The sequence below is a fragment of the Natrix helvetica genome (assembly GCF_964273705.1).
Source record: "Natrix helvetica genome assembly, chromosome: 2".
Classification (NCBI taxonomy): Eukaryota; Metazoa; Chordata; class Lepidosauria; order Squamata; family Natricidae; genus Natrix; species Natrix helvetica.
In genome coordinates, this window is record NC_138552.1 from 27,016,696 (window position 1) to 27,040,533 (window position 23,838).

The 23,838-nt window shown below is 43.2% G+C and overlaps 1 protein-coding gene and 1 long non-coding RNA gene across 3 annotated transcripts in view; one reads left to right on the forward strand and one right to left on the reverse strand.

Annotated features, from left to right (window-relative positions):
- LOC309385810 overlaps positions 1–23,838 on the reverse strand; it is a 72,283-nt gene that overhangs the window by 43,314 nt on the left and 5,131 nt on the right. Inside the window, exons 2-3 of one of the 2 annotated variants that reach the window (XR_014174291.1) lie at positions 9,914–10,023; positions 1,965–2,088 (exon numbers count right to left, since the gene is read on the reverse strand). This is a non-coding gene — a long non-coding RNA (uncharacterized lncRNA). The remainder of the gene's footprint in view (positions 1–1,964; positions 2,089–9,913; positions 10,024–23,838) is intronic. The other variant, XR_014174290.1, reaches the window with a different exon arrangement.
- On the forward strand, positions 110–23,664 carry SNX18 (sorting nexin 18). The gene is made up of 2 exons (XM_081940533.1): positions 110–2,449; positions 22,568–23,664. Exons 1-2 carry the CDS (start codon positions 811–813, stop codon positions 22,819–22,821), a joined length of 1,893 nt encoding a protein of 630 aa, XP_081796659.1. The 5' UTR covers positions 110–810; the 3' UTR covers positions 22,822–23,664.

Below are 23,838 nucleotides of genomic sequence, written 5' to 3' on the forward strand. Positions count from 1 at the left end.
GGTATAGGGTTTCCTGCCTAGGCAGGGGGTTGGACTAGAAGACCTCCAAGGTCCCTTCCAACTCTACTATTGTATTGTATTGTATTGTAATATTTGGATGGGAGGCCACCAAGTAATACCAGGGCTCTAGACTGATCGAAAAACATCCCAAATTTATACAAAGTGATTGGGAAGAAAACTCCAGGGCGCCTGACTGGACTTCAATCGCTATTGAGGGCTTCCCGTCGAAGGGTCCTGACCCAACCTCAGCCTACGGGCCCCCCCGGAGCCAGAACCCCTTTTTCAGCGCCTGAGGCCGTTTCAGCGGCTTTTCCCTCGCTCCGAGGCGGCGTCCCTCCCGCGCCGAACGCCAGAGGGCAGGCGGCGCACCGCGATAAACCAACCCAAAGCCTCGGCCCGCCGCTCCGGCCCCATCGATGGGGGCGGCAGCTCTGGGCTCGGCTTCCCGGCCCTTTCTCTCGGCTCTGGATTAGTGAAACTGGCGACGTGGGACAGTCCCCCGACCCGGCCCCTTCCCTGGGCGCCTCGAAGCGGCATTCAGGCGCTCGGTTGGGGAGCGCGGCCGCCGAAGGAGAGGGCTGCCCTTCCCGCGTCTTTTCCGGAGGAGCAGTGGAGAGGGAGCGGGGGGCTCGGGGTGAGGCGGAGGCGGCGTCCCGGCAGAGGGAGGCGGACCGGCCGTTGGCCCGCCGAAGGGGCGGGCAGGGTGGCCGGCCGGCCGGCGGGGGGCGCGAGCTGCGCCTGTTCGGCGCCGCTGTGAAGCGGCCCTTCGGCTTCCATCCCTGCCTGGGCGGCGACCGGAGCGGCGGGGCCATGGCTTTGCTGCGGGCCCGCGCGCTGTACGACTTCAAGTCGGAGAACCCGGGCGAGATCTCGCTGCGCGAACACGAGGTGCTGAGCCTGTGCAGCGACCAGGAGATCGAGGGCTGGTTCGAGGGGGTGAATAGCCGGGGCGACCGCGGCCTCTTCCCGGCCTCCTACGTGCAGGTCATCCGAGCTCCGGTGGCCGAGCCGGCGCTCCCGCCACCCGCGCCCGTCCCGTCCCGCTACGCGAACGTGCCGTCCGGCGGCTTTGAGCCCCTGGCGGCGCCGGCGACAGCCTTCATCCCGCCGCCCGTTGCAGCCCAGCATCATCAGCTGCCTCCGCCGGCCGCCGAGCCCTTCCAGCTGCCTCCGCCACCCGCCTCGTCGGGCTTCTCCTCCTTCCAGACGGCGCGCTCCTACGGCGGCGGCTCTTCTTACCAAGCCAGCCAAGGCAGCGACGACGATTGGGACGATGACTGGGACGACAGCTCTACCGTGGCGGACGAGCCGGGCGTCCTGGGCTGCTCTTACCCGGACTACGAGAATGCGGTCATAGGAGTCGGCGGGGCGGGAGGCTCTGCCAGCAGGTATTCCCTTTCCACCCGGTCCGATCTGTCGCTGAGCTCCCGGAGCAGCCAGCCTGGCGGCCCCTTGCATCACCCGGCCGGCGGCGGCGCCGCCAAGAGCTCGGCCACCGTCAGCCGCAACTTGAACCGTTTCTCCACCTTCGTGAAATCCGGAGGCGAAGCTTTTGTGCTGGGTGAGGCGTCGGGTTTCGTGAAGGACGGGGACAAACTGTGCGTGGTGCTGGGCTCCTACGGGCCCGAGTGGCAGGAAAACCCTTACCCTTTCCAGTGCTCCATCGAAGACCCCACCAAGCAGACCAAATTCAAGGGCATGAAGAGCTACATTGCCTACAAGCTGGTGCCAAGCCACACCGGGCAGCAGGTGAACCGGCGCTACAAGCACTTTGACTGGCTCTATGGCCGTCTAGTGGAGAAGTTCCCCGTCATCTCCGTACCCCACTTGCCGGAGAAACAAGCCACCGGCCGTTTTGAGGAGGACTTTATCTCCAAGCGCCGCAAAGGCTTAGCGTGGTGGATGGACCACATGTGCAGCCATCCCATCTTGGCCCAGTGTGATGCCTTCCAGCATTTCCTCACCTGTCCCAGCACGGATGAGAAGGCCTGGAAGCAAGGCAAGCGCAAAGCTGAGAAGGACGAGATGGTGGGCGCTAACTTCTTCCTGACCATCAGCGTCCCTGCTGGTGGCCCTGCTGCTCTGGACCTGCAGGAGGTGGAAAGCAAAGTAGATGGCTTCAAAAGCTTCACCAAAAAGATGGATGATAGCACCATTCAGTTGAACCAGACTGTCAATGAGTTTGCCCGCAAGCAGGTTGCTGGGTTCAAGAAGGAATACCAGAAAGTGGGACACTCCTTCAGGGGCCTCAGCCAAGCCTTTGAAATGGACCAGCAGGCTTTTTCAGTTGGCCTCAATCAGGCCATTGCCTTCACTGGAGAAGCTTATGATGCTATTGGTGAACTATTTGCAGACCAACCCAGACAGGACCTGGACCCAGTGATGGATTTATTAGCTCTGTATCAGGGACATCTGGCCAACTTTCCAGACATAATCCATGTCCAGAAAGGTAATGTAAAGCTTCAACTGTATAATTATGCCTTTAAAAAAAAACTGATGTAGATGTCATGGACACAAATCTTTCCTCAGGTCATGTTTTTTACTTCTTGATAAAAACATCCCAGATGAGTAATTCACATCAATCTATTAAGAAAAACAAAAGTGTTTTGAACTGTAATGGCTTTATTATGGCATAGGTTTCTATCCATTTCATTCTTGTAAGCTTTGACACAGGCTGTGTTTTCTAGATTTTCTGCTCTTTTGATTTCACTGCTTATATGTACAGGGATACACAGAAAGAAAAAAGAATCTGTAAATTGAGAATAAATTTCTTCATCTTTGCCTCAGATGATGTACATTTTAGATTGCAATCCTACATATATTTAATTAGACCTGAACTCCACTAAACATAATAACTTCCATTAAATCCATTAAAGTATATACTTTATTAGCAGCACAGGTGATTTTTACAGAACCATGAGATTTACAGTGATGGGATGGAGGATGGGGTCATCATAACTGGAGCCAACTACATCAAGATTTTTATTCATTTTTCACTTGCAAAAATATAGAAATATTTACCATCTTAATTATGGTATTAATTACTATGAATGTTCTGGTATAATATTGCACATATGTGTTGAAGAGAGGGATTCTCTGATCTTCACCATCCTCTCCCCAATATATATTTCTCTGCTCCAGATGCTTAAGGCATGCAGAACCTTTGTCTTTTATCTTACAGGTTTTAGCAAGGAGGGAGATGGGACCTCTTATATCCACAGCTCTTGACAAAAATTGTGGATCCTTTAATTGAGGAAACTCCTAATGAATCACTCAAAAATTAATAGTGGCCATCAACAATCACAACACAATTAACTCAGCATATATATGACTAGAGATACTTATTGGCCCCTTTTCCTCATTATATTCATTGAAATTTGAAGCTGCATATTTGTTAGTACTGGCAAATATATTTCGAATAAGAAATATCTTACAAAGAAGGGACTTGGAAGAGAAGAGAAATAGTAGTTGTGTGTTTACATCTGAGAGCCATACTTCATCTACCTGCATTTCATTTATTTTTCTTATTTCATTAAGTTCATTGTACCTCCCCACCCACCCTTCAGTAAGTTTTGGCTAGTTTACAAAACCTGATACTTAGTAAAAACAGTTGAAAACATAAACAGAAACAGAGCCCTAACTGAAAACAACCACAGTAATAGAGACATACCAGTACCATTCACACAAACATTAACCTCAGGCCTGTATATAAGATAGTTCTCTGCCTAAAATTCTTTAGCTTTCACTGCCAATTTAAAAATGATTTCTTTCTTTTAAATTTAAATAACAGTTGCAACTCATGCATGAAAACTCAATCACACTTTCTCCGGCTTCATTATCATACTATGGCTTCTGCTACCCTGTCTATTTGACACAAATCACAGACTCTTCCTGTTTTTATTCTGTTCAAGTACAAGACTGAGAACAAGGCTGTTTAGTCATTCTGGGCAAGTGCCAATGTGTGTGTGTATGTGTAATCTGAGGCAGTCATGGGCTCTGAGCATCAACCATGGATGCTCAGCTTACAAGAACAGAATAAGTGACTCAAGTGATCAGATTGGCTTTGGGGGAAATACAAAAGTGCATCAGAAATCATATTTTGCAAATAAGCAGTTGTGTCTTTTTATGTACTTTGTGTGCCTATCATTAGAGTCTGCCACCATGGCAAAACAATAACATTGCCAGATAATGATTACACCACATGTGAATGATGGCAAGAGACTAGAGTAGATCTTATTGTTTGCTTGCCTAGATTCAGAATAGCAGAATAGATGGGGAATTCTCTAGGTTTGGAGAGGAAAAGGTTCCTCCATTAGCGATAAAATATATATACAATGGTATATATACTTTGGCTTCTTTTCCAAGAAAATACTAAAATTCAGAAGAAAAATGTGTAAGGATACCTTTAAAAAGGTTATATTTCTTTAAACAAAATACTTCTGTAGATGTCTACTAATTTAATTCATATGTGCAGCTTGAAGCTCAAATACCTTATTATTTTAAAATATTTTGTTTAATTTCCATGAAGGTCTAATATGCTTTGTAGCAATTGAGTAACATCTTCATATGTTTTAATGAAGGAAAAATGAACCACAAATATCTTAATCAATTTCAGTCCACATATGACTTGATTTCTCATCAATTACTTATTTTTTATTAGCTGGGTAACTCTCTTTGGGATAGGATCCAGAGTACTGTATATTATAAATCCATTATGATTGAAAGTAGTAAGTTTCATTGATCTAAATTTGTCAATGCGGAAGATTTAATTTGGATTTGAGCCATATTTCTTGGCTCATGATTGTATTTCTGTTTTTGTGTATTCTTCTTCCCCAAGGATCAATTTCTGTGTTTAGTTTCTAGGTAAGTTATGATAGAGAAAAATTACATGAATTCTAATGTTTTGTCATGAAGAACTCTTCTATGAGAACTTTGTTCAGATGAATTTATAAAGTTGATTTTCATTTATAATGCTATATTTGTCACACTTGTATCTGATTTTCTTTTTAGTTTTAATCAGCTAATGTATTCCTGAATAGGTAGGAAAGGATAAGGGAATCCGTGGCTGGTATTGGGTTTTATTTAAGTGATTTTTTTTGTCATGCAGATGGAAACACTTGATGTAACAAAACATTGAGAAGGAAGAGAAAGATGGCAATACTTAGACTGATTGTTGAAACAAGATCTCTGAGGAATATGAAGAGACATTTATAATAGTTTAAACACTTAAGTAATTCAAGTTTAAGTACAAAACATATATTGTAATTACTAATACAGTATTTCAGCATTAGAAACTCTTATTCATGTATGAATATAGCAAGACTACTGTGATTAGATGAATAGATAGATGGATAATGATAGTGTTATCATTATCATTCTGATTTAAAATTAGAATCAATATAGATTTTTCAAGGAGATTGCTTGATTTCTGTAATATAAAACTGATAAAAGGCCATTGTCCTAGACATCAGTTTGGATATTCTCATGGTTTTTTGGGACACCCTGACAATTGAATTGCTTTCCTCAGCTTTTCTTTCTTGAAGAATTTTCAGAATAAGCCAAGAGAGGGATACTTGCTTTAATCAAGCAATGTGATCTCTATTACATTTCAGTGCTATTCTTCAGATTAATTTAAGGTAAGCCTGTTCAATCAGTGCCAGTGTGATTAGTGTTTAAAATACTATTACATTACAGCAGTATAGCACAAAATGGTGTTCATTCAGCCAATTACTATTTGAAGAACATCAAAATATGACTATATACTTGCATTTTCAGTAATGTGTGTGTCTATGTATATGTAGGTGCATATACCTAAAACAATTTCTAAAGATTTTTTTTTTTAAATTACAAGTCACTTGCATTCATTGTTAGAAAAAACCAAGGTGCTTCTGGGTTGAAAGAATTAACTAGTAACATCACTGTTGTTCAGGGGACGCCCAGTTGGGGCTCCTTTTATGCCCCTATTAATGTGCCCACCGAAGTGGTACCTATCTGTCTATCCGTGATTACACACTTTTGAACTGCTAGGTTAGGAGGAGTGGGAGCAAATGGCAGGAGCTCGCCCCATCATGCAGCAGCACTCGGGTCTCAAACGCGGGGTTGTTAATCGTCAACCCAGTGTCCTAACCATGTAAACCACCTTCAAATTACAAGTACTAACTACAGATTTCAGCATTGTATAACCTGACATGCTAATCTCTTGATAATTGATTAAATTGCTAGTTGGGAACTGGGATGTCCTTGGGTGGAGGAAGATTGACCCATAAAGCAGAATATTTGTAGCTCAGAGTTGCAATGAGGGGTCCTTGGTGTTCTCTGGGGTTGCTTTCTTTTCATGTCTTCTTGCTGACACTTCATTACTCAAACTAGTAGGTAACATCATTAGTGCACTGCAAGAAAACAATCCCAGCTCTGATATGACCACAAACATTGACCCGTCATGGCATCTTCACAAAACCCTGACGACCTGGTTTTGCCAACAGGCCTGGGGCCAGAGTGGGATGGAGCCCGATTTGATTGATTGAGTGCTGTCACCAGGGGGCTAGGAGTTTATTGTTGTTGTTTTTTATATGGGGTTTTTGATCTTTGTAAGTAGCCTGGAGTCACTAAGAGTCAGCTGAGCAACCATATACATTTTCTTAGATAAATAAACATGTCACATCCTATTCAAATGAGGCATGAGTGTTTCCTTGAAAGAAAAATCGATAATGGATGTTTCCAACTATTAGAAAACTTGCCTCGTAAATCAGCCCATATTATAATTAATCTATGTTGGGACAATCATATTACCCGGGATTAATCTCTTTAACATCTCAAAATTGCCATTGAAATGTTGTCAAGGGGGTCCTTGACCACTCTATGCATGCATATAAAAACTCCGTCTATATATAACCCTTTGTAGAATTTTTTTATTTACTTAATTTTAAACAAAAATATATTTATATATGACTGCTCAACTCACTCTCAATGATTCCAGGCGACTTCCAGGCGATAAAACCCACAAAAACTACCCCTACCCTTGACATCTCAAGACAGAGGTCACTTGATTAGAGTTTCACAAATTGTATCTTGTAGAGCTAAACAGACAGCCTGCAACCCACATTCTGTACCTGCTTTTGCAGTTTCAAGTAGATTAGCAAAAACAAGAACAAACCATCAGAAACACACAGAAATTTAATGAGTTGGAGATGGACTAGTAGGCACCGGGCACAGCAGTTTCAGCAATGAAGTATGATGATACCAAAGTAATAAGTGTACAATGATGTAAATATACAAGTGCTGCTCTTGTGTAGTTGCATCAGGATGGTTGCTGCAACTACATAAGTTGTGGCCTTTGCATGACTTGTTGTTAGTTGCGAAGTCGTGTTTGACCCATCGCAACCCCATGGACAACATTCCTCCAGGCCTTCCTGTCCTCTACCATCCTCTGGAGTCCATTTAAGCTCACGCCTACTGCTTTGGTGACTCCAACCAGCCACCTCATTCTCTGTCGTCTCCTTCTTCTTTTGCTCTCAATCTTTCCCAGCCTTAGGCTCTTCTCCAGTGAGTTCTTCCTTCTCGTTAGGTGGCCAAAGTATTTGAGTTTCATCTTCAGGATCTGGCCTTCTAAAGAGCAGTCAGGGTTGATTTCTAGGACTGACCAATTTGATCACTTTACAGTCCAAGGGATTCGCAGGAGTCTTCTCCAGCACCATAGTTCATAATCTGCATGACTACATCATCTTGTTTCATCCATGGACAATCATGATTGGATACTTTTGCCTCTTAATGGCAAACTAAGCTAATGTGATCTAAATGCTGAAGAACATTTCAGTGTTTTACTCATATCCACACATAGCATCTGCTTTTATAAAAGTTTATCAGTACAAGTATTCCTCATTTAGTGACCACAATAGGAACCAGCAATTTGCATGTTAAATGATGTTGTCACAACGCAAACCATCACAATTTTACCATTTTACTTCAGCTTTCCTTTGCTTTAAAGACCTGCAAAGGTTGCAAATGTGGATATCAGGGACAACGTTACTTTGTCATCACTGTCATAACTGGAATCAGGGGCAGTCGCTAAATGAAGACTACTTGTACTGAGGCTGTAATGATTTGAGATATTCCAAAATTTGTGTTTTGTTAATTATATTTTAAAGTCTGTCATATTCTTTATAGTTTCTGCAGTGATGTTTTAGTCAATAAAGTGCTGGACTTGAAGACAGGACGTCATATTTAGACTTGAAGGCTGTTGACTTTCCGTTAGTAAACTTAAGGGCTAATAACACTGCATGTATTGTTTGTTAGGCTACGCTTTCTGGGAGAAAAGAAAAGTTTGTAAATCTTGTAAAAATACAGTTGTAATTCTTTTAATTCAAATGTCAATGTGTTTCTCATTATTTGTAACCATAAAGCAAGCACTTTAGTGGGATTGTAAGGCAAATACAGAGGTCAGTTGTTCTACCTAGCAAAAGATGGATCACTGAATGAGTGAACGAGTACTGTCAAGTCAGTATTGACTACCTAGATCCGTGATGCACGCATACGCATTCCGGTTTGGGCACTCGGTTTCCAGCACACACATGCATGCTGGCCAGTTGGTCTTTGCGCATGCTGGAGTGCTAGAAACCCAAAGACCAGCTGGCCTGTGCATGCATACGCACCGGGCAACTGGTCTTTGGGTTTCTGGTGCGCGCATGCATATGCATGCACACGCATTCCGTTTTGGGTACTCAGTGCCAAAAAGGTTCGCCATTACTGACCTAGATAGTTTCCAGAATAATTAACCTTCAAACTGGCCTTTTAACCCCTTTGTGGTATATTCACTGCTGTCATAACTGAATCCATCACCTTGTCACTCACCGGTCATTTGATTCCTCTTTTTCCTTCAACTTTTCCTAATTATTTATTTCCACATATTGATGTGTCTGAGCATGAAACAAGGACTACGCAAGTTTAATAAGCGCAATTTATGAAGGATAATGTAAAGTTAGGTCAGAGTATTTACTATTATTAATGCTAGTGCTGCTGTCTATGCAGAGCTCAGTCAGCCTCTGATTTTAATTAGTTGTAAAGAATGAAGCAAGTAGTAATATTGAAGAGCATGAATGACAGGAAAATCTAAATCAAAGTAACAATGCACAATTGAGCCTATTCATAGTAAGGTCAGCATATTTTCAGTTCGTTTCCAGCATATATACATCCCATTGGGCTATCCAGCAAGTTTAACAGCTTACCTTATGAACAAAACCCTCAGAAGTCAAACATGTTCACAAAGTATCATAAAGATAAAGTTATTCATTTCTACTTTATCTTGGAGGTAGCAAATCCAATCAGTCGTCACCAATGCTGTTCATCAACTTTCAGATGGAATATCTTTTACTAGCTTCTCTATTCAGAGATTCCCCAGCCTCAGTCACTCATGCTTTCACCACTTTATTCTAATGTAGGATTAACTTTGACAACCGCTTGAGGTCTGCAGATAGATTACTAATTAGGTCTTGGTTTTTGTATTTGCTATCCTCTACAGTTCAGTTCAAAGTGCTGGTTTTGAGTTAGTTTTATGTACTGTATATGTATATGTATTACTACAATGGGTCCTCAACCCTCAGGCCGCGGGGGTGTGGAACTGGGCCATGCAAGCAGAGGGAAAGCACACTCATATGTGCAGCTCCACCTGGGTGAACGGTGTGCACGCACGCAAGATTCCATTTGTGCGGGCGGTGGGTAAGTGCTCCTGCCACTTGCGCAAATAGGGCTGCGCACACTCAGGCATGAGCCCATTTTTTGCACAGAACCATGCCCTCTCCCCTCCCACCGCCACCAGTCCACAAAACCAGAACTGTTGGGAACCGCTGAGTTACAACCACTAATAAGAACAAGAGAGAGACTAAGAAGCTAGCAAATTAGTGTTCAACTTTTACCATACCTTGGCTGTCAGTGGTTCTTGAATGACTGCTTGTTTCCATATACAAGTCCTCCAAATTGAAATTTTCTATGAAGGGCGTCCTTTTTGCCATCTGATATGAGGGCAATGGGCTATCAAAAAATATATACACTTGTTTAGTAGCACATTAGCATTGAAAATTCTCCCTAAAGAGTTCAGCTAACACATATCTTTCTATCTTTTCTACACAATAAAAACTTTTATTGGCGTAATGTAAGCTCTCCAACTTTAAGTTAATGTTATTTAAAATTAGATTTTAATTTTAACATGAGATTGTGATTCAAAAGGTGTATGTATGTAAATAAAACTATTAGTGCTTAGCTATTTCTAGCAACAGCTAAATTTTGTATTTCTTCCTTCTCTCCCTCTCTCTTTCTCTCTCTCCCTTTCCTTCCTGCCTTCCCTCCTTTGCAGTCTTTCTGGAAAATCTTTGAATGCTGGAAAGAAGTAAAGGGAAAATTGTGACTGAACAAAATAATTGTTCTGAAGCAATAACAATGGAAGAATCATATACATAAGGTGGTAGATATGTTTTCCATTCCTGTCCAAATATGAACCTTTGGACTCCTGAACCTTTCATGATAAGATGATATTCTTGTTCTAAGCAATACATTCTGCCTCATTTCTATCTATACCATTGGCTATACTTTTTCTTCCCCTTTGTGTCTCTCTGCTTCAATTCAAAGCTTACTGAGTTACAAAGCTGGAATCTGCTGTGCTTAGAAAGATAGAAAGATAGATCAGCACTTTGACTCCAGGGTGCAAAAGGGTACCAAAGCTGTCCATTGCTCAGGGATATGTAGCACCATTGTTTATCCCATAAAAACCAAAAACTTTGGTGCTTAACGGAAATGCAACTGATATCAAATAGGCTATCTATATGCAAGATTATAGAATTAATTAAACTATTCTGTATAATTTATAAAATCCTTAGGTCTTGAGAAAACCTGAGAACTTCCATTTTAAAACAATAAAAAGGTAGGCTAGAATACATGCCATCCCCAAACTTTGCATACTGTTTTTGCTGAACATTCTGGCAAACAAGTGTACTTTTGCCTACTACCCAATTTTTTTCATGTAGGATTTTTTTGCCAATGGGAGCAGCTGAACAAACGTTGACTACCTCTCCTTGACTATTTACATCCAATTTTTTAAAAAACAATTACTCCCCCAAATGCTAGAATCTTAAGAGAAAGACAAAGTCTAGAATTAACGTTGGCTTGTTAGGAAAAATCAGTTTAGAGATCCTAATCCACATTTTAACACTAAATGAACCATTTATAATCATATCTTGATTTGTTTAACAGCTCTTTCTGAATGCAAGTGAAAAGAGTTGGGAGGTTGCATTAGCACATGTGCTCTTTCAAAAGTCAGCCATTCTGGGTTGCTTGACTCATATAATTTTAGCAGAATTTTCACTAGACCACCCTTATATGATATAAAGTAATAGATATCTGTTATTTAGTATCTGTATTCAATTCCTGTTGTGTTTTTGTTGTAACCAGAGCCAAGAAATGTGGGGAGAGAACTGAGAGCTGTGGTTTACCTCCCACTTTGCTTTAGGTTCATTCAGTGGCAATCCAAAACTCACTCAGACTTTTCATTGTCAGAGTTCAAAAGTTTCGCATTAAACCTTGTTCAGATACAATATCCTGAAATTAGAAACTTTTGACTGTTAGGAAATTCTGAAGCAGAATAGTTGGCAGTCTTACAGAAGAAATAACCCCATTTAGATTAAATTAGATCCAGGTAAACAGCTTAGCCATAGAAGAAGACACATTCCTAAGACTGCCACAAAATCTACCTTAATCAAACAATAAAATGTATTGAATATAAGCAGAATAATGAAGAAAGACTCAAGATATAATGATAAAAGTAAATAAAATATTATACTGGAAGACTGGTCTACTTAACTCTAGATAAAGTGATACACTTCTATGCCAGTTAGACTCATCTTTAAATGGAATCTTATGTATCTTGCCTTATTGGATGAGCATTTGGACTTATGTACTGCTTCATAGAACTTTACAGCATATTGCGCCCAACAATCTGGATCCTTATTTTACCAACTTTGGAGGGATGGAAGTCTGAGTCAACGAGCCAGTCAGGATTGAACCCTTAGCTATGGGCAGAGTTAGCCTGCAATATGCATTCTAACCACTGTGCCCTGTCCAGTGGGGAGTGAAATACAGGTAGTTCTCGACTTAAAACCACAATTGAGCCCAAAATTTCTGTTGCTAAGCAAGACAATTGCTAAGTGAATTTTGCCCTATTTTACGGCCTTACATGATTGTATAAGTCAATCTGGCCCTCCCATTGCCTTTGCTTGTCAGAAGGTCACAAAAGGTGATCATATGACCCCAGGACACTGCAACTATCATAAATATGAGCCAGATGTAAAGCATCCAAATTTTGATCAAGAGACCATGTGGAATGTGGACATTACAACGGTCGTAAGGGTGAAAAACAGTTATAAATCACTTTTCCAGTACCATTGTAACTTTGAACAATCACTAAATGAAATGTAAGTCGGGGACAACTTGTAGAGAGAGACGAAGAGTCATTTGTGGGGCAGTTATTCTCAAAAGTTTACCTGGCCAGTTGAGAATGAGTCTTGTTCATTTGCAAAGGTGGCTGGGACATGATTAGAGGAAGGTATGAATTGGGTCATTCTGTTAGTCAATTTAAAAGGCAGCCAGGACCAGACTACATTCCAGAAGCATTAAAGGAAATTGCACAAACTGCCTGAGAGTTTCACATTGCCAGCAGTTGATTCACACTGCACTTAATTGTGATCGCAATATAAGTAAGCTATTTAAGATTATTTTTTTAAAAAAATAATGTTAGTTAAAGGTATTTTGTATTCTTTCTGAAAAAGACATGCAATATGATATAGATATAAATCTAGAATTTGTTTTAATAATCAATGTCTTGATTACATTTTTTTAATAAAATGGAACAGCAGTAGGGGGGAATGAAGATGAATTTATAATGCCTGCCCCTGATTTATTTTATTTTGATAGTTTATACTTGTACATACCAATTCAGTCAAGTTGATGACTGAAGTTGATTAAAATCTGGTTTTAGCATTCTGTTTACACTTAACAGAAATGTGAAATAATATTCAGACTAACTGAAACTTTTCCAACAATGAACCTGTTCAAAAATGAGGTATCATATGTCTTTATTTTTATTTCTCAACATCTGCAATTTGAAGATATTCCCTAGCCAACATTCTGAGAGTTGAAGTCTACATGTCTTCAAATTGCCAAGGTTGAGAAACATTAGTTTTGTCTCACATTTTTTGGAAGTGTCAGATAAAGAATGCCCCATTCAGCAATATCCACATAGTGAGGTGGGGTGAAGTTGGTGGGAACAGCATCAAGATCTAGACTCCTGTCAAAGTCGTAGTGTGAGATGGGCAGCCATAAATTTACCAAATAAATCTATGGCTGCACCGTTTGGGGGGGGTACATTGAACTTGTAAATATGTACGCAGAGGACTGAACTTGGATCACAGTTGTACATCAAATATTTTGCAGATTTTGACATCTTCCTTTCTATGCTCATGGTTCCGACTCATGTTATGCTGATTGGAAAAAGCAGACACATGGAGTGCAAAACATTCCAATTAAGTGCAATCTTGCGGGGAAATATTTTGCTAGGCAACATGAATGGATGGGTGGGACAGAATTAGAGAGTACAATTGGAAATCCAAAGATGAATGAGAATGATGATTATTTGATGAATATCTATTTTTGAAAAAGGTTATCGTTTTTATCAAGCGTATGTTTGCTTATGCATACTCATGGTAAAGAAATGAAATTATTTGGATTGAAACTGAAGCAAGAACGCTGGAAAGAGTATTCTGGAGATTTGTTCCAGAATAATAGCAGTGTGTCAAAGAGTTGAAATGTAACAAATGTTACCAGTGTTAGCATCCAAGAAAAATATGCCTAACAGCTAACCTGAATCTGCTGTTTACCATTTCTCTGGTTCCATTTATGCCTACAAGAGCAACAGAAAGTAAGCCCAACATTTTCCCCTAATGGCAAACTTTTGGAGTTGTCTGACAACTGTTATTGATATCTTCTATCAATACTTTCTTCTGCAGGCTACCCATCCTTTCTATAATTGTTTACAATTATAGAACTTGGCTTTCTTTTTATTTATTTTATTTATTTATTACTTGAACTTATTAGTCGCCCCCTCTCCCCACAGGGACTCGGGGCGACGTACAAAAGTATTATATAGCGTACAGAGGAGGTAAGAATAAATAAATAAGTTACAATACCTAAAAAAGTTAAAACCCCAGTGAAATTAACCCTTAAAAACTAAAATTACCAATTAAAAATGCCCTGGGCTGGAGAGGTTGTAGTATTATGCCAGGTCAGCTAGTCGAAACAGGTAGGTTTTCAGCTTCATACGGAAGGAGCGAAGGTCGGTTGTTGTCCTGATGTCTGGGGGGAGGTCATTCCAAAGGGTGGGGCCCACTACAGAGAAGGCCCTACTCCTGGGCGCTGCCCTCTGGCACTCTCTGGAGGACGGCACCCGGAGTAGTCCCTCTCTGTGTGAGTGGACGGGTCGCAGGGATGTATGGGGCAGGACGCGATCCCGCAGGTAACTAGGCCCTGTGCCATGGAGCGCTTTGAAGGTGGTAACCAGCACCTTGAAGCGCACCCGGTAGGCCACAGGAAGCCAGTGCAGCTCGCGCAGGATAGGTGTTGGGAGAACCTCGATCTTCCCATAATTACCCGCGCGGCTGCATTCTGGACCAACTGCAGTCTCCGGGTGCACCTCAAGGGGAGCCCCATGTAGAGAGCATTACAGTAGTCCAGGCGAGACGTCACCAGCGCGTGAGTGACTGTGCGCAAGGCCTCCCGGTCCAAAAGGGGCCGCAATTGGCGCACCAGGCGAACCTGGTGGAACGCCCCCCTCGCCACGGCTGCCACATGATCTTCCATAGACAGCCGGGCATCAAGGAGGACGCCCAAATTGCGTGCCCCTTCCACCGGGGCTAATTGATCATCCCCGATGGCCAGCGATGGCATATGCTGGTTGAACCGGGGAGCCGGAAGCCACAGCCACTCTGTCTTGGAGGGGTTGAGCCTGAGCCTGTTGTCATCCATCCAGACCCGTACGGCTTCCAGACACCGGGACATCACTTCAACAGCCTCGTTGGGGTGGTTTGGGGTAGAAATGTACAGCTGAGTGTCATCAGCGTACAGATGGTATCCCACCCCAAAACCACGGATGATCTCGCCCAGCGGCTTCATATATATGTTGAACAGGAGGGGCGAGAGGATCGACCCCTGTGGGACCCCACAGATAAGGGGCCTCGCGGTCGACCTCTCCTCTCCTGCCAACACACATTGCGTCCGGTCAGAGAGGTAGGAGCGGAACCATCGTAATACGGTGCCCCCGACCCCCAACCCCTCCAGACGGCGCAATAGGATACCATGGTCGATGGTATCGAAGGCCGCCGAGAGGTCTAATAGGACAAGGATGGAGGAACAACCCCCATCCTTTGCCCTCCAGAGATCATCCACCAACGCGACCAAGGCTGTCTCCGTGCTGTGACCGGGTCGGAAGCCGGACTGGCGCGGGTCTAGATAATCAGCTTCCTCCAGGTGGCGCGGAAACTGCTGAGCCACCACACTCTCAACAACCTTCGCTAAGAAAGGAAGGTTGGAGACAGGACGGTAATTTGCTAGCTCCGTTGGGTCCAGAGAAGGCTTCTTGAGCAGGGGCCTCACCACCGCCTCTTTCAAGGCGGTTGGTAAACGGCCCTCACCCAGCGAAGCGTTCACCAGCCCCAGTAGCCAGCCTCGTGAGCCCTCCCAGGAGGCCAGTACCAACCAGGAGGGACACGGGTCCAATAAACATGTGGTGGCTCGCAGTCGCCCGCGCAACCTGTCCAAATCTTCGGTGACAACAGGGTCAAACTCCTCCCAGCATGGTCTCTCAAGACTAGCCTCAGACGTCCCCACTGGAGCACTGAGGTGGGTCCATCCCCTTCGGATCCGATCGATTTTATCCTGCAGGAACTCTCCAAATTCCTCTGCCCGGCCCAGCAATGGGGGGTCCCGCTGCCCCTGTGACAAAAGGGAGCGGGTCACCCGAAACAGGGCGGCAGGGCGGTTCTCTGCGGACGCTATAAGGGTGGCACAATACTGACGTTTGGCCACTCTTATTGCCACAAGGTAAGTCCTTACGTAGGCTCTTACTTGTGCTCGGTCGGATTCGGAGCGGGAGGACCTCCACTTGCTCTCTAGGCGTCTCCTAAGGCGTTTCATCGCCCTTAGCTCCCCGTTAAACCAGGGGGCCCGGGTAGATCGTGGCCGTCGGAGAGGCCGCAAAGGCGCCACCCGGTCTAAGGCACCGGCGGCCGCATTATTCCACGCGGCTACCAGGTCCTCTGCCCGGGGGCGGGGCAGGTCTGCAGGAGGTGGCCCAAGCTCTGCCTGGAACCTATCTGGTTCCATCAGACGCCTGGGGCGGAACCATCTGGGATAGTCTGGTTCCGCCTCCCCGCGGTGGGGAGCAGCGCCAGGGAAGTCCAGCTGGAGAAGTGAGTGATCTGACCATGACAGGGGCGTGATGACTAAATTCCCTCTTCCCAGATCACTCGTCCACTGGTCGGAGACAAACACAAGATCCAGTATGTGGCCTCTTTCGTGTGTGGGGTCCTGAACTACTTGAGTCAGATCCATGGCTGTCATGGAGGCCATGAATTCCCGGGCTGCCCCGGATGCCTTTCCCGTCGATGGCAGGTTAAAATCCCCCATCACTAATAGCTTGGGGGTTTCAACCGCCATCTCCGTGATCCACTCGAGGAGCCTGGGCAGGGCCGTTGATGTATGGCGGGGAGCCAGGTATACTATCAACAGGCCCAGCTGACTCCCTGGGCCCCATTTCACGCCCAGAGACTCACAACCAGATATCTGCGACACAGTGAATTCTCTCGGTGCCAAATCTTCCCAGATGATTATCGCTACCCCACCACCCCTACCTTGGGCCCGTGGCTGGTGGAATACACGGTAACCTGGAGGGCACATTTCCCTGAGGGGCAACCCCCCCTCTGGGCCCAGCCAGGTTTCCGTTATTCCTGCGAGGTCCGGCTCCCCCTCTGTGATCAAGTCACTGATGAGGGGGGCCTTATTAATCACGGACCTCGCATTACATAACATCAGCCTAAGGCCCAGGCTCTGCCGATCCTGTCCACCTAGCCTGCGGGGGTTGGTACAAGCGACCGGGCGTATCCAGGGGCCCCGGTCTCCCAACCGACTGTATGTTCTTCTAGTGTCCTCGCGCCCACCCCTCCCTACGACCGTCGCAATTGGAATTCCCCTTGTAGGAATGGTGTTTCCTCCCACCCCCCTCACTCCGCTCCCCTCCGTCCTGACCCCACCTGTTGACCTGGCTATGTCCATACCCCAAGGCCAAGTAGCCCTCCCCCCCTCCCTGGAACCCCTTAAAACCTTTAAAAAACATTTTACTAAAAAACCCCTAATCCCCCGCTTCCTCCACCTCTCTGGGTTAATAAACCCCTCATCGAGGTGGGCCCTCTTCAGGGCAAGGGGGCATGCCTGCGAGAGGGGGGACCCTCGCAGTCAAAGAATGTCAGACCTTGAATAGATAAAAATGTTAATCAATCCATGACTATGGCTGTGGCAGGGTTTTTCTTTGCAGCAGGTCCAAGATGTAACTTGATGTAAAATAGAGCAATGAGTATTTGACAGGCAGATAAGATGGGAGAGGAAGCAGACCTCGCAATCCACAGTAATCTACAGTCCACCAGCGAGGCCCAGAGGTAGTTCTTAAGGCCCAGAGGCCCAGAGGTAGTTCTTAGAGTATACAGGGATCGCACCTCAGCGGGGGTGCGGGTGGGGGATGGGCGGGGGGGGTAGGCGGGGTGCCAAGGCCAGCTGCTCAGTCTATTGATCTTCTGGAGGTCGCCCAGAACCTCCGGCGACCCCCTGGCTTTCTTCTCCAGCCCCACCGGCCCCACTGGCCTCTTAGCCAGGTTGCGGTCAGAGAGATAGATGAGAAATAGGGCGCCCGATATTCCAGCGCCATTTCTGCCGCCCCGTCGCCACCGCCGGTCGGATCCAAACGCCGCCCCCGCACAGCAGGATGTAGCTCGCCTCCCACACGTTCTCCTCACCGACTCGCTATCCTCCCGGAGTCGCTCCTCCGCTGTCCCGTTGTCCCGCCGCCCTGGCAGCCACATAGACCTCCTCCTTTCTGCTCTTGGTGTTTTTTCGCTGCCGCGGCTCGGCCTCTGCGTTCTCTGCATTCTCGTCTCTTCGCCGTCCTCCTCCTCCTCTGCCTCCGTCCTCCTGGCTATCTGGGCCCCGCCCAGGGTCCAAGCTGTTAACAACGAGAGCCAGGGTTGCCACTTAATGATTCTAGGCCCCCAGAATGACCAACGGGGGCCGAAAACGCCTGCTGTCCCTGCCAAAGAGCCCCATCGTTTACAGAGCTTTGGGAAGGTCCGCCATTTTCCCCCGGAAGCTCCTCCTCCTTTTTATCATCTTAGTAGTCTTCCTGATTTGGTTTTATTTGTTTAATAATGAACAGGTGAAAATTTATTGTAACAATAATTTTGTTATTTAAAAAACACTAAAGCACATGTTCATAATTGTAAAACATAAATTTTGCATACTTTCATCAAATCTGTTCCGTGATACAGGATTTTAAGCTATTGCTTCCAGAAAAGATATTCAAGTTAAAAGGAATTCCTATCTTAATGCCCTCTGTGTATATGTACTATTTTTTGTTTTTCTGACATTTAGGGAAAGTGATTTTTTCAGGAGATTAATATTCAATAACTTTGGAGTGCAGAAAAAGAACAATAACTGTGTGGAATCCAATTCAGTTCACTCACTGAAGGATCTAGTCATCTCAGAAACTTATAGCATCTACCTGTACCTTGTGATTTGTCTCAGTATTATTGTAACTGTCAAAACCAAATGTGTGAACTAGATACGGATCTGTATCAGTTCCTGCTCTTGAATGGTGCAATATGTTTTGATGGGATTGTGGAGAGTTTGTACTGTAGAACAAAAAGTTGGACTTTGCAAGCTATAACCGTTGAAACTGAGATTGTATACCATCTTGAACCACACTAAAAAGTTAATGTAAGCATAATTTTTAAGAAAAGAAAGTAATTCAAAAAAAATTGTTATATTTTAAATTTGTCATAACACTAAGAATTAGTATTAAGCTTCTATAGCTGTGACACAGGGTTGCCCGTTCCTCTTCTGGGTTTCTAACACGCAGGCACGCACGATGATCAGCTGTTTTTTGCACATGCGGCAGTGCTGGAAACAGGAAGAGCTGGTCTTCTAGTTTCCGTTGTGCGCATGCGCAGCAACCAGCTGATCGTCGCACGCACATGTACACCAGTAACCGGAAAGCAAGCTTGCTGGTGCACATGTGCGCACCAGAAACTGGAAATTCATTTCCCTGCACGTGCATGCCCACTTGGAAACTTGTCTTCTGGAGTGCGTCCCCAGCAAGCGCACGCATAGTGCATGCACGCATGCTTGGTGCCGAAAAGGTTCACCGTCACTGTTCTATAGCAATGCGATGCTAACCTTATCTGGGTCTGAAAACCCTTATCAGCTTCACACTGATAAACCAACTATAAGACGTTAGCTTTACTTTTCTGGAAAGAGAAGTACTGTTAAGAATAATGTTTACTGAATTAGTCAAGACAGAACATTACTTGCAACAAGGAAGGGGAATGCAGGGGTGCAGGATATCTGATGAGCCATCTCACCCCAATAGAACTAGGCCAGTGGAAGAGGCTAGCTGTGGACTCCGTCTGCTAAGAAATGTCAGCGGGTAGAGTCAAGGAGAAGAGCCTTCTCTGCTGTGCCCCCAGCCCTGGGGAACACTCTGCCACCATAGATGAGAACTGCTCCCACCCTTTTGGTCTTCTCAAAAGACATTACAATTTAGTTCTTCCGGTTGGTTTGGTGTCCTGAGGAGGGGGGGTGGCACTCACTGCTGGATGAGGTTGACAGGATAAGACCTCCTTTCCATGCCATCTGTCTGTTGGGCCTGGTTTTTTTTTATTTAGTTTTGAATTTTTAATTTGCATAGTTTTAATATCTTAATTATTTTTCTGTTTATCTTTTTATGATCTGGAGAGATTGCCCTAATTGGGAAGATAAATGGTATATAAATTTAAATAAATGAATAATAAACGGAAGGTTATTAAGAAAGGACAGGTAAAGTTTTTGTTTTGGTTTATTGCCTTGTAGCTTCCCCTAGCCTGTACTCCTCTGTGATTTTTGACTTAGACTAGTTGATCTCTGTGTGGTTCCCGTAGCTTCATATTTTGAAAGTAGATTTCTAAGGTAAGTGTGACAACAGTCTTTAGTCGTCCTGGTTCCAGCAGAGTGGGCCTGTTACAGTTTCTGTTGTCTAGGGAGCTGTGGTGCCTGCATTGTGGAATCTTCTCCCGACCCTCCTTCACCAATAGGATTCTTTATGATACCCATTTTTGAAGATATGATTCTATGCCCTTTTAAAACAAAGTGCAGGTAGTCCTTAGCTTACAACCACAATTGTGACCAGCATTTCAGTCGCTAAGTGATACAGCTTAAACAAGTCATCACGTGACTGGATCCAGTTTTACAACCATTTTTACCACAGTCATTAAACTAATTACTGTTGTCCTGAAGCTATGTGGTCGTTAAATGTGTCACACAATCATTAAGTGAATTGGCTTCCCCAATAGATTTTTCTTGTCAGATGCCAGCTGGGAGGTCACAGATTGCAATCCCATGATCACAAGATGCTGCCACTGTTGTAAATGATAGCTGGTTGCAATTTGTAATTTTGAGGACAAATTGTAAGTCACTTTTTCAAGGCTATCATAGTTTTGATCAACAGTCAGGGACTACCTATATAGAGAATGTGAAAATAATATCTAACCAGTTCATCCCTTCCTACCAGCACTTGTAGTAAATATTTTACAAACTTAGGACATTTCCAGAAACTATCAGCTCACTCGACTGTTACTTTTATAGTACCACCTACTGTAGGGTAAGACATGGTTTTTCCAGTTGAGTCCTAGGAGTCTTGGAAATCCTGATGCTATTTAGAAACTTGCATGTCAGTAATGAATTCAGAATAATGGTTCCTTGAAATTTGGCAACCACTATATCTCACAGTACTTCTATGAACAGACTCTATAAAAGAGATTCTGCAGCCATTTGAAAGAGCTTCTTCAGCAAATTCTCTTGGAAAGTTTTAAAAATTTTAAAGCAGCTGCTCCAACAAACTGACTTTTTCCATACAACACTCACACATTCTGCTTGTAAAACTCAGGAGGCACTTTGGCTTAATTTAATGGTAGCTGCATCTTTTTCAAATCCAGTAGGTAAGATGACCTTGCTTGGAACTAGTGATTAAAATCCCATTATAGCTAGTTGATATTAAAATGTCTTTAACATAATGCTGGTTTGTGGAGTCATTGATTCCAGGGTTACCTTTCAGAGTTGTCTTTCTTGCAATTCCACCATGCCTTAATCTGTAACAACAGACTCCAAAGGGAAGGTGACATCATGGGCCACCGTTCATTTATGTTGGGATGTTTATGGCCGCTGTTTTTAAAAAAATAGATTGAGGGAAGCTGGGACAAATGTTTGATCTGTATGTCTTTCTGAATTTGGAGATGTACAAATTTAGCCGCAGATTTAGGTCTTCTAGAATATGTGTAGCACTTAACATTTTTAATGGCTTATATGAAAGATTTATATGAAAGATTTTATGAAATAAAATGAACAGAACTATGAAAACATATTCAAAGCATGGTTATATGTTTCAGACTATTGTGCAATTATAATGTGATTTTCAACCAGCTGGGTGGGGAATTCTGGGAGTTGAGATCCACAGGTCTTAAAGGTTGGACACCTCTGTTCTAAATGGTTCTTCGAATTTGATTTTATTTAATTCAAATGAGTGTGTGAAGACAAAGGTTGTTGGCTTGAAGTCTGGGTAAGCCAGGTGTGTCCAAACCTGGCAACTTTAAGACTTGTGGACTTCAACTCCCAGAATTCCCCAGCCAGCTCTGCTGGCTGGGGAATTCTGGGAGTTGAAGTCCACAAGTCTTAAAGTTGCCAGGTTTGGACACACCTGGTATAAGCAAACAAGAAAATTCCAGGGTGGTTCAAAATATCTCTAGCAATATCAAATGTTCTCAGTGAAAAAAAAATATTTGGTTAATAAACAAATGTGGGTGATATTTTGTTCACTTTTTGTTCCCTATTCTTAAATACAGATAAAACATTACAGAACGTGGAGACATAATATCTGAGATTGAAAGCCACAATATTTACCTACTCTTTTGAAAGACAAAAGCTATTCCAATTCAAGCATCTCTTAAATTCAAGGCAAAACAGATGTTTGAATTGCTGAATCGTTCTGGTTTTTGTTTAGACAAAAAAAATCAGACATAGGTTATAATATTCAAAATAACAAGATTTATACTTACAGTGTCTATTTAATATAGTACTGTAACCATTTATAATTTATGTAGAAATTAGTAATATCTTTTTAAATCTATTTTTCATCTTTCAATAATTGTTTTGTTTTTGTTCTTTTTCATTCAACGTGCAGGAGCCCTTACCAAAGTGAAGGAAAGTAAGCGGCACGTAGAAGAAGGAAAAATGGAAATCCAGAAGGCTGATGGCATTCAGGATCGTTGTAACATTATTTCATTTGCCACTTTGGCAGAGATTCACCATTTCCATAGAATTCGAGTCAGGGACTTCAAATCACAAATGCAGCATTTCTTACAACAGCAAATCATTTTTTTTCAAAAAGTGACCCAAAAGTTAGAAGAAGCTCTTCACAAATATGACAACGTTTAATGTTGCTTAATTAAATAAACTTTACATGGTGGCTATTTCTTGGATTGCAGATGGAATCAACCACAGAGGCAAATGCTGCTCTAATGACCTTTAACACCTCTCAGGGTGTTTTGCAAAACTCTTTTTTTGTAATTGTTCTGAATTCCAGAACCTAATAATTGCATAAGGAGAAAATAATTATGCATACATAGCAGAGACTATACTATACATTGTAACTAAATTATACCCAAAATGCCTACACTACCATCATAATGTCTTTTGAAATAATGATTATACTATTTGCCTTATTGCTTTTTTGAAATATGGTATTTTAGTGCATATGCTATAGACCTCAACATGTCGGGGTCTTTAAGGAAGTGGGCTAATGCCCATTTCATACGCCTTTTAAAAATTCTCCTTGGTTTGAATTTCTTAAATTCAGCCAATTCTCTGTTTACAAGTTCCTATTAGAGCAGCTATGCGATTTTGTGCCTTTAGCATTTTTCATTTTTTTTTCTAGTAAATGACATTTTTATGATTGAATGAAGGGTTGGCACCTCTGACAGGGCTTGTTTTCAAACCTCATAGTGACTCAAAAATAACTAGTTATATAACTTGCACACTAGATATTATGGTATATGTTGGTAAAGCAACAACAAAATTTGAAATCATTTTAGACTCTGTGTTGATTAAAAATACTATTTATTATTTTTACCAGAATATTAAGTACACAAGCAACAATGCAGCATTGCTGTATTTCCTTTCTTAATATGTCAGCATAAAATCTTTCTGTGTAATACACCTTTGGATAGAAACTTGGACCATTTATCTAATAAAAGAATACTGAATTATGTCAGTGGGATACGACTAAAGATTCAAAGAGTAATGCTTGCATGCATGTGTCTTGTTTGGAAGATTTTTCTGGCAGTTGATTTGTTTGATTCTAAACATGGGCCCACATTGTCACTTGAAACATGCTAATGCCAGGAAGCATTACTTGTTCAGTAAAAGTATTTGTTGGTTACAAAAAAAATACAT

What these genes read in the sequence shown, in the direction of transcription:
- SNX18 (XM_081940533.1), top strand. Translation starts at nt 811, where the DNA reads ATGGCTTTGCTGCGGGCCCGCGCGCTGTACGACTTCAAGTCGGAGAAC. An exon ending in CATAATCCATGTCCAGAAAG is followed by an intron (nt 2,450 to 22,567) that starts GTAATGTAAAGC and finishes TTCAACGTGCAG; the next exon opens with GAGCCCTTACCAAAGTGAAG.